This window comes from Micrasema longulum, unplaced genomic scaffold (assembly GCF_059751315.1).
Source record: "Micrasema longulum isolate JH-2025_06_02 unplaced genomic scaffold, ASM5975131v1 h1tg000632l, whole genome shotgun sequence".
Taxonomy (NCBI): domain Eukaryota; kingdom Metazoa; phylum Arthropoda; class Insecta; order Trichoptera; family Brachycentridae; genus Micrasema; species Micrasema longulum.
Genome location: NW_028277828.1, coordinates 682,765 through 699,735, shown reverse-complemented (window position 1 = coordinate 699,735; position 16,971 = coordinate 682,765). Strand labels below are relative to the sequence as shown.

General features: G+C 32.2%; 1 protein-coding gene across 2 annotated transcripts in view; it reads right to left on the bottom strand.

The window, feature by feature from the left end:
• Positions 1–6,328: 6,328 nt before the first annotated feature.
• Elys (AT hook containing transcription factor 1 homolog) overlaps positions 6,329–16,971 on the bottom strand; it is a 31,074-nt gene continuing 20,431 nt past the window's right edge. The window contains exons 26-35 of one of the 2 annotated variants that reach the window (XM_088229064.1): positions 15,371–16,937; positions 14,159–15,285; positions 13,191–13,426; positions 11,061–11,156; positions 10,766–10,831; positions 9,444–9,598; positions 9,044–9,107; positions 8,056–8,109; positions 7,468–7,600; positions 6,329–7,114 (exon numbers count right to left, since the gene is read on the bottom strand). In XM_088229064.1, coding sequence (XP_088085190.1) covers positions 6,976–7,114; positions 7,468–7,600; positions 8,056–8,109; positions 9,044–9,107; positions 9,444–9,598; positions 10,766–10,831; positions 11,061–11,156; positions 13,191–13,426; positions 14,159–15,285; positions 15,371–16,937 — 3,637 coding nt within the window. In that variant the 3' untranslated portion in view covers positions 6,329–6,975. The remainder of the gene's footprint in view (positions 7,115–7,467; positions 7,601–8,055; positions 8,110–9,043; positions 9,108–9,443; positions 9,599–10,765; positions 10,832–11,060; positions 11,157–13,190; positions 13,427–14,158; positions 15,286–15,370; positions 16,938–16,971) is intronic. The other variant, XM_088229065.1, reaches the window with a different exon arrangement.

Genomic DNA, 16,971 nt, shown 5'->3' with positions numbered 1-16,971 from the left:
CAATAATGTATAAATATTTTAAACAATGGTACTTCCCAAAAAAAAAAAAATACATGTATATGTAATAAAATATATACATTTATATAAATCTATAATTTCAACCTTTTTTTAAATGTAAAATTATCAATAGAATATTGTGATGGAAAATATTGAGTAAAAAATGAATAAAATTAAAATAAAACGCTAAAAATATGTGAATGTGTATCCACAAATTGCAAAAAATTTGCTGCTGTTTGTAATTAAAAAAACTTGTCGACAATTCTGGCAAAGAAAACGCACATTTTCGCAATATTGTTATCATGTCAGCCACATATTGATCTGAATTCGCAACAATACTTTAGCATCTTAAAGCAGTGTTACATTGTTTTTAGTCCAGTTGCATGATTTTTGGTTAACACATATAGGTATTACAGAGAATTTGTAAGTGTAAACTCATCAAACTATTTTTTCAAAGTAAGAATATCGCTTTTGGATCATGATTCTGACATTCAATTTTCTCAATTTTGCATAACACCAACCATATCATTTGTAGCAAGTGCTAGCAAAATGTTGGGAGTTTTGTTGGGTTTTTGGATTTGTGTTTTAGGAAAGGAATAAAAGCAAATTGCACAATAACTCACCATTTCTAATTTTCTTGCTTTTTAGTGAATTTAAAACAGGTAAAAATGTAATCAAATGTAAAATGTATGTATTAGCATAGGCTAATCTGATTTTGACACTTAGCTACATAATGAGTTTTCTTTTCGCATAAGAAGTTATCAACGCTGGAAAGGCTATTTACTTTAAGCGACATTTTGCAAACTTTACAGGAGAGCCATTTAAAAATTATATCTTATAAATTTCATCTCATAAAGTCCATTCAGAACATCATCTATAGACGGGGTAAATCATATTTCAATGTGTATTCGCCTATTTATTGAAAATATTTTACAAGTCCCGTGTCGTTTAATGCAATTAGTTCTGTCGTTATTAAAACTGCGATGTCGCTTAAAGTAAATAGCCTTTCCAGCGTCGTTATGTATTTACGAAACATCAGAAAAAGATATTTCAATGTGATTAAAATGATATTTGTACTAGAGTTTAAAAACCTAAACTGCTGTTTATTAGTTGTTTCATCAGTCAATATTCATAGCCTATATATAATACTATAATTACAATGGGTTTTTATTATCACCTGTGAACCACGTATGTTTTGACATTTAAAATAGGATTCTTACCTACACATATGTAAATGGTTTTGAAATCTTAATAATTATGTTAAAATGCTACAACCCTGCAAGCATGGGCTCCTCGATTTTTCTTTATTATTAACCCATAAATCAACTGTCCAGTTCACTTGTTAGACATCTCCAAAGTTTAAAGCTAATGAGAAAATAAGTATTTGAATGGTCACCTAAAATCTAATATCTTATATTAGGAATGACCCAAGCAATATCACTATTCAATTCTCTAGAAGTCGTACGTCATCATATATTTTGTGGCGTTTTGCAACAATTGCGAAATATCACACACTACGAATACTGATAAAAATATGTGAAATGGATTTAGAAAAATTAATTGTTTTTTCAAAATCAATATGGATATTGTGTAAAAATGTTTTCATTCATACTTTTGAAAATAAAGTTGTAAAAAATATGTCTCAATGAAAACGCCACACGCCACATGTTTGGGCCTCGTGAGGACGTTTTATTTCAATTTAAACGGTCACAAGGGTCAAAATTTAACCCAATCGTGATATAATAGAGGCGTGGCCAATCCAATTAACCGGTTTTGCGGGAATTAAAAAATATTTTTTATGCTACCAATAAGTACAAAAAAAATAATATTTTTTTTTACTCATCAGCATTTCATAGAACCTTATTAATTTAAAATAGCAAAAAAAACAAAAAGGAGCATTTCCCTATTATCTGAGGAATGAATCGAATCAAGAATTTTTTTTCATGAAAACTGCTTGTATACCAGCTTAAATCTCGTTTTTTGACTCGTCTTACTAATGAGCTGGACGGTTGAAATTACAAACATTTAATTTAATGTTTTGTTAAAATATATATTACAACAATAATAATAATTATAATTGTGTTACATATACCTTTTTTAAAAATAGTCTTTAACATTTTAAAAGTTCTTTGAAGCTGAATAATCAGCCTTTTAAAAATGTTTATATTCCACATTTGCAAGACTGAAATTCGTTAAAACAATAAGATGACACACACAGAATTGTGTTTTAATATTTTTTAGGAATATTTTCAAGGATTGAGTAAAATCTGTTTTCCTGAAAATATTTTTTTTAGTAATTTTTTAGATATACCATATGATCAAAAATAAACGGGAATTCCTAATTTGAAATTTGGTGCTGACCAATCGGTATTCTTTTTTGTAGCCACGTTGAAAGCACTGTTTTTGACAATCTGATTAAATTTGACGGCGATCGGATGCTCAGTATTCTGTCAGTGTCTGTTTGAGTGAGTCGAAAAATTGCCGTGTGGCGATTTTTAATATGGATAAAAAATTGGCACGAGTGTGCCTAAAATTTTGTGTTGCTAATGAAATTTCGTGTGCCGAATCATTGAAAATGTTGAATAAAGCCTTTGGAGAATCGTGCATGTCGAAAACGCGGGCATGCAAATGGTATAAGAGGTTTAAAGACCTTCGTGAATGCTTAGATGATAAAAATCCTACTGGATGTCCAGCAATGTCAAGTACTGAAAAATCGAATCGGCAAAGCTAATAGCGTTGAAAAATCGATGTGTACCAGTCCGAGGGCTTGTGGTGTTATTGAGCATCTCATCATTGAGATTTTTTGGGTATAAAACGCGTCACTGCCCCCCTCATCCCAAAAACACTGAAGGAATGTGGAAGGATAATTTGATTTTACACCACGATAAAATGCCGTCTCATACAGCGGTGCTTGTTTCGGAGTTTTTGGGCAAAAATTTGACTTATCTCATCAGCCAAGCACCGTATTCTCCAGACCAGGCCTCGTCTGACTTTTTCCTTTTCCCAAGACTAAAATTGCTATTAAGAGGAACGCGCTTGGTTAAAATTGATGCCATAAAACAGATTTTGCTGCGAGAGCTAAAGGCCATTCCTCTGCAGGCCTATGAAAAGTGCATGGACTATTGGATTAAGCGTTGGCATCAATTTATCATCGCAAATGGCGAGTATTTTAAAGGGGATAGTAAAAAAAAAATTGAAAATGAAAATTTTGCGTTTTTTTGCTAAATTCCCGTTCATTTTTGATCATAAGGTACATATTTTTCATTTAGTTGTTTTTATAACACAGCATATTTGTGATTACAGATAGCAGACTTTTAAATAAGAAAAAGTATTGAAACGTTTGAGATATAAACGTGTTTAAAAAATGACATTCAAATTGTTGGTACAAATCGTCATTGCGCCGGCAATATCTCTGTTAAGTAACATTTAAAAAATTGTTTAGGAGATTAATAAAACAATGTACCTCTTGATGATGAATTTTTTTGCATGTTTTTTTATTGATAACAAAAAGGAAAATTTCTTAAGTGTATTTTGTTGAAACAAAATTGTGTAATCTCAATGAGAAATTAAGAATACCTTTAAAAAAGTAAGTTCACTTAACAACTGATATTTCCGACACAACAGCAAAATATGTATACTGCTAAAAATGCACTAAAATAACCAATGGTAACTAAATTAATAAAATTTTGGCTAATTTAAACCAGACATATTTATAATATGACTAACCAATATCTTCATTTTTAATTAATAGGACCAGAATTGAAAAATATATGGTTAGTTTTTGTATATTTTTTTATATTGAACTTAAAAAAATGAAAGTCTTTTTCAAAGCTAGAGCTAGGTATCAGCCATTTTTCTGGTAATTTAAATGTTATATGTATAAATTTTTTATCAGATGTTTAATAAGTGATGGAAATTGTTTTCGAAAAAAAAAACAATGTATTTTGCCCAGCAAGACCATGGATGGTTAAAAAATATTTAGGTGAAAAATTAGACATTCTACTTGCAAATACAAATGTACATATTTCCGTAAATTATATTTTACTAAATATGAATAATTTAGCAATACATAGCATAACCCTACAATAAATATCTGTGCTACCTAGGTATATATGTTCAGAGGATAAATAAAAAATGGTGCCTAAACAAAAAAGTTTTTTTTGTTCATTATCTAGTATATTTTACAAGGTAGGTACCTACATTATTTCAATGAGGAACTTCAGCCCTACGGGAAATTGGATACAAAAAATGTTTTCTTTCGTAGGGTAAAAATGAGAGCATTAAATTGTACGGCAAAGTTTCTTGAAAATGTACAGAAAAAATAATAAAAAATATTTTGATAAAAACGCACTACTTTAAATGACGTCACTGGTTCATGTGAATCGATCGATATGATCTGAGAGCTTTGGAAGATTTCCGATATGCTTGTCGCTTCTGGACCAATGGGAAGAACTGAATGAGAATAAGCGGAAATGAACCTCTGACGTTACACGCGGTGTTATTTCAGAAATACAAAACTTTGAAAAATCGTAGCGCCGATAATACGATATATAAAAATTAAAAAAAAAAAATTGACTTAGTTTAACAGTCTATTACAAATATTTTTTTATAAAAAACCACTGAACTTCCTCATTGTGTAGATTTTTATGAAAAATGTATGTAAAATAAAATATCGAGGTTTTTGATTTTCATTATTTTTAGAATATATGTGTCGCCGCCAAATAGTTAAATCAGCCACGCAGCAGCTAGGGTGTTCATTAAATGCCGGTATTTACCTGAATGGCTAGGCTGTTCGTCGAATGAACCTTTAATGAAAGGGATGAGCGTCGTTTAGCCTCTTTAATTTTAGTACAACAATAATCATTTTATTTTTTGATTGATTTTTTTATGTGACTTTAAGTTAGGTTAGGGTAGGTAAGTAATTGAAAAAGTAGTATTTTTTTACTTAATAATTAATCCTTAACTTGTTTTATCTTCACTCATTTAACGAACGGCCTAGCCAATTAGGTGAATGCCGGCATTTAATAAACAGCCTAGCCGCTCTGTTGAGTGGCTGATTGAACTTTTCGGCAGCAACATACATATTTAAAAAAATTCACTATTGATGGTTTTATAATTGGCTTCTTTCAATAACAAAATCAATTATGCCAGTAATAGGCCAAATATCGTTCTCAGATCTATCAAATTTAGGCTACATGAATTATTGACCTAATGCATATACAGGGTGTCCTTTAAACCCTGTCACATCCGAAACCACGATGATCAGTATGGGCAAGAAGACATATTAGCACATTTAAAAAATATTTAGAATAAAGAAAATTTAAAAAAATAAAATATTTTTTAAAAAAGGTTGCTTACTTCTGCAGGGGACAAGTGAGGGGAGCGCGGCCGCGCTCTTGTTGGTGTATCAGATTTCCCCCTCCCCTCTTGTCGTTTCACCCCTGCAGAAGTAAGCAACTATTTGCTTTTTTGATATTTTATTTTTTTAAATTTTATTTGTTCCATAAAATTATTTTAATGTGCCAATATGCCTTTTTGATCATACTGATCATCGTGATTTCGGATGTGACAAGGTTTATTAATGAATATCCTGTATAACAATAAATCTTATTTGATATGATTTTTAAAATGTTTATTTATGTATTTCTTTTGCTTTGTTTTTGACCAGTCAGGGATATCTAAATCTGAACTATATACAGAAAGAGCAAAATCAAACAATTATTATGTCAGTTCAAATCACATCATAAACCCAACATAGCAGCAACAGAACAGTTGTTCCAATACATGAAGGTGCTGGATCATTATCCAGAAAGCTGTACCTAAAAGCACTTAAACCTTTCTGGTCGAATAATAAAGAGAGATGTAAGCAAAATGTTCATGAGGTTTTTCCAGAACACAAATTATGTCATACCCAAAACCCGTATGTCTTTTGTTCAGAGATCCTGTATCGCACCTAGTGTTCAATATTTTGGAAGAGCGTATTAAGCTCTGAAGGACAAAAACAATTTCAAGAGAGGAGACGACTTGATTTCCTTTCCCGGGAGGGATTTGAGTGGGAAACTTCTGGACAATTTTTTGAATATTTGGTCATCTTTTTTTTCTCATTTATGAAATGCAAATATATCATTTTTAAATTATTATTATGTTTCCGTATAATATTTATGGTGATAATACTCATATGTCTGTTTTAACTAATTATTTGTCCCAACTCAACACAGGGCTTTTGGTCCCATGGAGTTGGGAATTGTGTCTCAAAAAATGTGTAATAAACTGTTTATAAGTAATAAGTTTAAAAAATGGGTTTAGACCCTTAGGAATAAAACAAACGGGATACAAAAAAAATATTTATTAAATACACAATTCGTAACATATTAAAAACAAAACTGCAAAATAATAAAAATTTCTTAATGTTTTAATTCGGTAACAGTTGATTTCTTTATCACTGAAATTATGGTTAGCTAACAAAACAGTTTTTACAATAACAATATTACATTCCCCACTAAAAAACAAAATTTTTTAGGAGAAATAACATCAATGTCCCGTTGATTTATTGATTCTAGTTTAATGTCAAACAAAATACCAAGGCTATGGGTCAAAACTTCATATAAAACAAAGGAAACTAAATTATAAACTTGTCAACTTGACGTATGTAGCATTTACAAATAGGAAATAACGGTTTTTATTTTGTCGTAATTTAATCAATTCAAATGAACTGGAATTTAAAAGTGCACTTTTACCTTTATTCATTTGTAAATACTAATTGCTTTTAATTTACATGACATTCAATAATAGTAAAAATCATTTGATTTATCATACATTTTACAGATGGAAAAATATGTTCTTTTTATTAGGAGTTAAGTCTAATAAGTGTTACGGTATTTACAGTTGTTACTCTGAAACAAATTAAATTAACATGTATCGATTAATGGCACTTCCCTGAAGCGGTGGAGTATATAAATATGTACATTTAAAGAATTATTATTTTTTCTTAACTGTAAATTGCAAAGGTTGAATCATTTTATTTGCTCCGCTACTGCGGAATTTTCGTCTTGTGATATCTTCTACGTTCAGTTGTTCTTCTTGAGACAGAGGAGTTAGTAGTTGAGACATTCGAGCTCTAAAAAAATTCATTGTTTTCATCGTAAAACAAATTAAAAAAATACCCTTTATATATATGGTTCTCGAGCTAACATTTAGTTTTTGAGGCTATTTTCTGGCAATAAATAACCATGTTAGAAAATTGGGAAACCAGGTCATGATAAGAGTGGGGTTCGAATCTCAGACCTCCTGATAATGAATTTGCGACACGACCGCGGGAACATAACCCGTCATTGCAAGTTGATTCGGTGTTAAGTTGTTTTTTTAATACCAAACAAGATTAATTTGAATTTTACATTTTTAATAGGTAACTATGTCAAATATTAGGATTTATTCATATGAAAATAATTATAGTATGCAAATAGATCTTACTTCCTGGCTTTCCTGACTTCCTCAGCACGACCATCCATATCTGGTGACATCATGTAGCCGTCTACTGAGGCCGACTTCTTCTTTCTTCGCATAGATAAGGCTGGAGATGGTTCTCCTTTCTCTTCTCCGGCTTCTAAAATACAAATGTAACTTTATGAAAGAACTATGGGTAACAATGAAAAGTAAACAATAATTATTTAAAAATAGAAGGTCCATTATTTTATAAGAACAATTATTACAATTATTAGTATCATAATATGCATATTCTATCAATTAAGAAAAAATAATATCCCAAAAAACTGCTATTTTATGAACAATTTTCAATTAAACCAGGTGCCAGACATTAGCGGTCATACAAAATTAAATAAGAGTACACTCAAACCAATAGAAATATTTTTTTATCAAATTATATGAAAAGAAATATGTAAGCTTTTTAATTACACAATGTTGATTTTTTTTAAAAAACTTTTTGTACATAATTTTAATTGCACATTGGCGGGGCTTGTTGGCAAATGACAATTTTTTCCAACCAACTAATATTTGATGCAACCAATTTATGATCACAGAGGGAAATTGTTAGTAACTTACCATCTTCTTCGATAACCAGAAGTTTGGATTGGTTTGAGTCACTTAAGCGGGCATCTAAAAATGAATAAAAAACAATCTTTCATTAGATGAGCATTTATAACATCTAGATGGTTTGGTACCTGACAATACATATATAAGAAAATTATTGTTTGCAGTAGGTAACTTTGGAATAATGTTACATGAAAATATTAATTTATTTACAACGAAGTCAATAAAGAAGATCGGTGTTTTTTAAAATGAACTAACCCAAAATTGAAAAAAAGATAATTTCATGTGTTTGTATTATCAGCACAATGATTTTTAAAGTTTTGTAGTTTTGAAATTACTCGGCGTGAAATGTCACAAGTTCTCTTCGGAGAGTTCTGCTGATTGGTGAATTGGCTTCTTGTAAACTGGAAATTTATCACAACACTATAATTAATTGATTCGGAAGAACGTGTGACGGCGATCAAAGTAGTTTGTTTTTTTTTTTTTGAAGAAATTTTGCCCTACGATTTCATGCTCTAATTTTTACTGCGTGTAAGAAAACATTTTTTATATCCAATTTCCCGTTGAACAAAAATTCCTCATTAAAACTAAAAAGAAAGTAAAATATTACGTGTAAAGTTTGGAAGATACACTAAAAATAATTATTTAAGTTTATTTCAACAGAGAGGGAAATTTTTTTTGAGAAGGAATATGGAAGTATAGGCATTTACAGGGCTTACGACCTGTCATTGGCTGGTTTAAGTGGCCACTTTACTTTGGCCACAGTGTGTAAAGTGGCCACTTAAACCAGCCAATGACAGGTCGTAAGCCCTGTAAATGCCTAGACTTCCATGTTCCCTTCTCATTTTTTTTTTCCCTCTGTGTTGAAATAAACTTAAATATGAACAACTCCCTAGGGAGGAAATCCAGCCAGTCTGCAAGCATTTGGACATAATCAAACATTGTTAAATAAAATTACATCACTCTTAGTAGTAACTATGTAAATGGCAAAAATAATAACCTCTAAATACATTTGGTGTACCTCTGTCGGAAGCGGTGTCACTTACGCTAGCGCCATCTTCATTCTAGAATATAATAAACAGCAAGATAAGTTATCTTATTCCCACATTACTGTTTTAGGCCTTTTGGGTTGTGGCGCAAAATATAATATTGACATATTACAACACAGATGAAGAACCTTTTCAGTAAGGGGAATATAGAAGTCTAGGCATCTACAGGGCTTATGACATGCCACTGGCTGGTTAAAGTAGCCACTTTATACACTGTGTAACATTCCCCATTCTGCCTATATTTGAACATCTACATTCCTCCAATTCCTCCCTTCCATCTTCGAAGTCTTCTGTATTCCCTTCATTGTCAAAATGTTCTTCATCTCTGTTGTAATATTTAATTATACAAACCTTAGAATCAGTTGATGGCCTTCTCCTCCTCCTGGGTGTACTGAGAGCCTCTACAGCCTTGTTAAAGGACTTTCTCCGCGGTCGTCCCGCACTATCTGTCGCCGTGGACTCATCCAGTACATTTGTTGGAGTACTGAGCTTCAGAGGACTTGCAACTACAATTCGATAAGATAAAAAAAATAATATATGGAATAAAAAAAAAATCCTTTTTGTTCACGCAATTAAATAAAATCAAATCTCATAAAAGTTTTGTTGGCTCGACAAAACATAATTGGATGAAATTAAGAGATTCAGTTCTAAAACTTTTTAAGGCCTTAATAAGGCTTAAATAATAAAATGACTGAAAATAGCAAAAAAACAGCAGTAAAAATAAAAATTACAACAGATGTTTATGTTGGAAATTCCATACTATACTTGTGACTAGATCGTAAAATTCTGTTTCAGACTGGTCGGATGGTCATTTTTGTTAAGAAGAGTTTTTAGAAAGGGAATAGTGGTGGCTGCGTACGATGGAAGATCAGGAAAATTAGAAGTGAGATTAGGTTGTTAGTTGCACAAGTAATTGGACGGTTGAGTTAATCTTCTCGCTGCCTGGGTTGTGCTCGATGGATTTGGAATTAGAAGGGGAAATGTTTGAATGGGACACCGATGGACAATTATTACATGGTTGAACAGGTTGTTCATTAGTGTGGAGATAGAACTTCTTATTTTATGTTGATAAATAATTTTTACTGTTAGAGGTTTTTGCTTTAAGTACAAACTGATCCGTTTTTTTAATGTTTCTATTAGAATCATTTGGTACAGAAAAAACCCCGGAATATAATTTAACTGATGCGGGGAAGAGTTTAAAAAGTTGGATATCATAATAGTTTAGTGTCTTTTTATGGAGAAAGTTCCAGAACAGTTTACATATTTTAGTGTTTCGTCAGAGGGACAGATTTCACTAAAAATATTTTTATATTATTACACACCAAGTAAATTCATGTAGACCCCTTGTTATTTATCCAGCATAAAGAGTCCTTCCGCTTTTCTTTTTTTAAGCATTATGACCTTAATAATATTTCTCCCGGAGTCGTAACATCCGAAGGAAGGAATAAAATTCCTTATCCTTTGAGAATGCTGAAGCTGTAAATGCATTTCGTAATTCTCTCCTATAAGCTAAAAATGATTTAAAAGCCTTCGTACCAAAAGGTGACAAAAATGGGCTTAATTAGAGGAGTATTTACTTTTAAATAGTTAAATTATGAAAAGAGGAAAACCATAAAAACACAAGAACCCTTATTTTTTTTTTGTAAGTAATGAAATGAATGAAGCATACATACCAATATCTAATGAAGGTCGTCGTGTTTTTTTGTGTGAAACTTCAGAGGATGCTCGTACTACCCGGGCTGTGGTTAAATAATTTTATGAATAAAACATATTAATGAGCAGAAAATTAATTTTAAATTTATGTTTTAACATATTAATGAGCAAAATATAAGAGATTATTGTTTATTTTGGGCTTAATAAGAAGATTGAGTTGCAGAAGGTGCATAGAAAATGGATGTATCGTTAAGTGAATACATTATATTAAATATATATAGCATGATAAAGGAATACATAAAATTAACACCCAACCTGCGGTTGAAGGCGGAAAGTCCAAAGCAACAGAGGAAGCCATACTGGACACGGATGCAGTTTCCAGGTAATTCATTTCTTCCAAGTCAGCTTCACCTGCGTTAGTCGAGGTAATATGCGCAATGTTAGGACAAAGCATTTTGTGAAAAGTGAGCAAAAAGGTACTGTGCAAACGTTAATCTCGAAAAGACATGTACTGTTAAAAACATTAGCGAAAATAATAACTGCACATATGGTTGATTATTTTATCAGTATCAATGTTAGTATTTTGAAAAATGGAATCACAAAACCAATGCAGAATCTTAGTTAAATTTTGGAAATTGTTTCACAAGTATAAAAACCTTACAAATTCCACAAAAATCAACAACAATATTTCATGTCTTTCGTTAGGTATACAATGCCCATGTCTAGGCAGAATAAATAATACGATTCTTTGTGAAATAAAACCGGCACCCTGGACTCGGATGTTTCTCACTCAATGCTTACTTTCAGATAAAAATCCTGGAATAAGAAATCAAGTGGAGATTAAGCTATGGTTTCCTAAGAGAGCGGTGTCATCATCCAGGGCCGTAAAATGTTTTTAAACGATGCCTGCAAAAACCAATGGCGCTGGTTTTCTAGAGAGCGTTGATTGTGAGCAGAACGTCAAACATCGGTATCGCCATATGCAGGGCTGCTGTCAGCGGTGCAAACAGTATTTTAATGGTTTTTCTCGTGTAGCAGTGAACATTGTTGCCTGTCAAAGTGGTCAAAATGAGTGCAAACGTGATGTGGACTAGTGAAATTGACAGAATGTTGATTGATTTTGTAAAAAATCACGAAACTTTGTATAATTTGAAGAGCCAGGACTGCAAAAAAGCCCAGTTAAAAAAAAAATTGTGGAGAAATATCAGGATAAAACTTGAAATATTAGATACAACATACTATGATGAATTTAACAAACTAATTGTGTGAATAATAAAAAATGATTATTTGCTACAAGAAAAAAGTTTATCATCAATTATAATATAAGATTTTTCTTTCAAAACATTTCTTATGATATTATTTTTACGTACTTGATTTCTACATTATGACTAGTGAAAAACATAACAGATCGCGGGTGCTTATTCCAGTGAATTTTTTTGCCAGATAAGTTGTCACGGCGCCAGATAACACCGCAAAGTTTGCGTCTCTAGACACCATTAAGACGGGCATCTAATTATGCCCACCGCATCACGGCATACTACGGTTGCTAGATAGTGGCACCGCTTTCCTAGGAAACCATAGCTTTAGTACCTCCTGTATCTATAGGTTAGCGTATTTGCCTACCACAACTGAGGTCCTGGATCTGATTCTCACCAAGGTCAACGTGTAATATTTAGCAAATGCTTTTTCACAACAATATTATTTCATTATGCACGGACTTAAGACTAATCCTACCTTTGTGTAGGAAAATTACAAATGATTGCTGATTAGGTGCGGATGAATTCATACTGTTTGTTTACCAAATAAAATAAATAAATAAAGGAATGATGTGGAAAAGAGAATGGTGCGGATAATATTTATTTGCATAAATTTAAAATGCTAACTTTGTGACTTACTAGAAATTTTTTAATTAATGCACACACAAAAAAAAACATTTAAGATAATTCACTGTAAACATTATAAAAAATGTGTCTGGCACCTGGCACAGGACACCTCTGTGAGGACGGACACATTAAATTTTATAAAATAACCTAATATGTATTTTCATTCAAAATAAATAAATACATTGTTAGGTAGACACTTCATTGATAATAACACATATCGACAGTGGCAATTTTACAGAACAGCCAATATTTTTTCTTCTTCTTTTGAATTAATAAAAGATCTGATATTTTTAATTTTTATTTAAATTATGTTGGAATTACGCCAAAAAAATAATCTGTACATTTTAATATTTTAAAAATACAAAAATTAAATTATTGACCCTTCTGTGAAGTCGCTACATATCACTTAGTAACTTTTTCCTTTCCCCCGTCAATATGTATTTACCATTCTATAGCACAAACACAGTGAACTAAGGTAGGTTCATTCAAATACAAAACAGACTTAAAAAGCAAACCATCAAAAATTGCATTAGAAAATTATTGAAATAATTAAAAAGTGTACCTTTGAAATCTTCCTTGTCTAAAAGATGTATGGGATCGATAGTTTCCTCAGTGAGATTGTTTCGAAGAGTCCGTTCATTGTGTTCACCAGATTCTGATATTTCCGATTCAGAATCTTCATATATAGTCCCTTCATTACTCTGGGTACTAGTTCTACGTTTTTTACCCTTTGTAGACATTTTTCCAGGAGTTGATTCCATTGACTTTTCAAGCATTGATCGTTGATGCCTTGTAAGCCTAGAAATAAAAAGTATTGGTTATATATAACTGAAAATAAACTGGAAACACACACTTGTACACTTTTTTTTACATTTTACAGGTCTAGTATAAATTACGAATTTTTCCGTACCATAAGACGCACCACAATTTTTAGTTGAATTTTCCAAGTAAAAAAAGTGCGTCTTATGGTCAGAAAAATACGGTAACCGAGGTGCACAGTAATTGGTTACTGATGCGCTATGTAACATCGGGCGCAGATAAACTATGAAAAAAATATGTGCCAAGGTTTTCATGGTCACTGTTGTCAATATGTTTCTTTTTTGGGTGATACCGTGTGTATTTTCAGCAAATTACTAGTACATATACACATACTTTTTTCTACAAAACACACAGTTTACCCTGAAGATGGCTCCTGCAATGGTAGCTGAAACGTCGAAACAAATCCAACACACACAGCATCTCCCAAAAAATAAACATATTGAAATTATGATGATGTTGAATATCAATTATAAATTTTTTTTTTTTTTTTTATCAATTAACCTACAGAGATGAGGTAGAATTTTTTCAAATTCAGGATTATCGATATTCGAGCGTTTACAGGGCTTATGACCTGTCATTGGCTGGGTTGAGTGGCCACTTTACGTTTAATAATCAATTATAGACTTATAGAGTTTTGTTGATCAGAAGATATTTCTTTAGGGTAAATATTTGGATATTAAAAAAAATAAAATATTGTGTATGTTCTCATACCTTCTGCTTGTGGAGTATTCCATGAGAGAATCCCTTTTCGATGTATCAGTTTTCTCAAGATGAGACTTTTCACTTTCCACATGAGATAATTCAGGAATGATGGAGAGATTGGGTTTAGCAAAGGTAAGAATAGAGCGCCTAGATTTACGTGATGATGGAGTCGGTAAATCGTCTTCCGGGAGATCGGAACAAAATGAAGTATCAAGTTTAGATTCGCTTCTCCTCGATCGTCTTGAACTCGCGTTTGACACAAGACTGACATTATCAAACTCATTTTTAGAACTAGCAGTTTTCTTTTTGGTTGCACTTCTTGTGGACATAGCGACACTTGTATCCAAGTCTTCGGTAATAGATTCTGATAGAGATTTATCAGCAGCAAGACTTTTTCGAGAAGAAGTTGACGACCTTCTCCTGGATATTTTTTTTGGAGTGCTTTCATTAGAAATAATATTGATCGCTTTTTCAGTGCGGGGGGTCGCTTCTACATCCTCCATTATGACCTCCATTACAATACTTTCATCTTGTTTTGGTTTAATTTGATTTTCATTATTTTCTTCTTGCGTATTTGATTCAGGATTAGCAGTATCACTATTTACACTTTTTGCCTCATTCATATCTGTATTATTATTGATTATTTTTGATATTTTCCCGTGATTGCTATCATTGTCCTCATCAGAATATTTTAAGGAAACCGCACTTTCATCCCGTAAAGAATTATCTTCCGTCATCAGTGACATATTGTTAAGTTCTTCCTGCGTGAGTGTTTTGTGCACATCATCCACAGGGGCAATATCTAATGGATCACATATATTTTTATTTGATTGTAAGTCGTCCATTTTATCGGAATCAATTTTAAAAACAACTCCTTCTAAAATTGGATGGCTGGTCAGATCAGTCGTGTTAACCTCTTGGAAAACTGGTTGGACTTCTTTAATAGATTCTGTAACTTTAGTGGACTCACTGTGTTTTTGTACTTCCTTCGGAACATCTTCAGATAATTCTTCAACATCCTCAGATGCAATTGATTTATCTGTAACATTTTCGGTACATAGTACACTCTCTGATTTATCAGTTTTACTTCGACTATCATTACTTGAGATTATACTGATGACATCGGAAGTATTCCCCTAAAATATATCAAATTAGTTACTACTGTGAGCACTCAACGATACAAAAAACATGCATGTATAGTTAAATATAAGCTGAACTTACCAAATATGCTGTATTGGCTAGGTCCTCGGAGTTCTCCTCTATGAACAGATTACCTTGGGACATTGCTGAACTACTTGAAAGATTGCTTTCATCATCTTCACATTCCATTTCCACGTCGCGTTTTTCCTCTTCATTTTCAACATCACTGGCTTCTGAGCTAACGTCGGAGGAGCCATCTTTTTGAACATGATTACTTTCAGAAGATGCGGTATTTGATTGAGGGTTGGTAATTTCACTTTCAGCACTTTGCGATTCATTATCATTTACTGAAGATTCCTTTTGTGAAACATTGTCAGTATTTGCATCTTCATTAGTGTCGGAAGTGCTACCTAAATTAACACTGTTTTCATCATTCTCAGATTCCACACCGGATTCCGCGTCAATGACATCTTCATGATCCGAAGAACTTACTGAAACATTTTCTTTTGATGTATCGGCACTTTCATTTTCTTCGTCATCACTAGAATCAGATTGTAAAAGAGACCCTTGGATGTTCTCACTAGGTATCTGGTTGGGACTTCTTTTATTTGTATCGGAGTATTTATTTTCAGATTCTGAATCAATAACTAAATTGGCAGAACTCGATTCATCACTGTTTGATACATCCGTTACGGTTGCTATATCAGTTTTTTCTGGTTTAGGAGCATCTTCTACCAATGAAGGAAATTTATTGGAATCAACGTTTGATGTCATACAACTGTCTGAATAATTACTCTCAGGAACCAAAACTGAATCGGAATATTCAGATTTACTTTTTACTAGACTCCCAGAGTTAGAATCATCCAATTTATCTGGATTAACGCATTCTGATAATAATTGTGTACCTGCTTTAAAAACAGATGAATCCATGTTTATTTTTGAACTATTGGAAATATCACAGATTTTTTCCGATTCTTTTACAATACCAGATATAAAACTTGTAGCATTTCTGTATATCGAGTTGTTAGGATCTTTTCCTAAGGACGAAACGTCTGATTCCGCATCTGAAACATCGCTAACTAAAAGGCTATTATCATATTGAGAATTAGATAAGTCTGCTATTTTATCTGCTACACTAAAAGTGAAACTTTTCTTTGAATCGTTAGTAGTGTTGGATGTATTTCTGAAGAAAAAGGATCTCTCGGCTGTAGAATTTTGGCTGGTTATAGTTTTGTTAGAAGTTGAGAATGATCCACGAGAAAAGATAGTACTTTTTTCAATAACTTCTGTCACACTGACATGTTTATATGATGGTAAAATTGATTCCTCAGTTTTAAAAGGTGAGGTTGGAGGATTAGATATACTATAAAATGAAGGCAATTCTGGATGACTGTCTGTTCTGATAAAAGAAATTTCTTTAGCTTCTTCAAGATGCACATTTTCCTCTTCCATAGCAATAGGAATATTGACGTGTTCTTCTTTAGAGACTGAAGATATTTCTCTAGTGTCTAAACCTACCGATAAAGCATTTGCTTCAATAACTTGCCTCGCTAATGATTTTTTTACTTTGCTTTGGCTAGGAGGAACTTTAGCTGGTGACCGTCTAATATTTATAGGTGTAACGGGTTCTGGAGTGAGAGCCCGACTTCTGTAAAAGAAAATATTCTAAATGAAATGAGAAT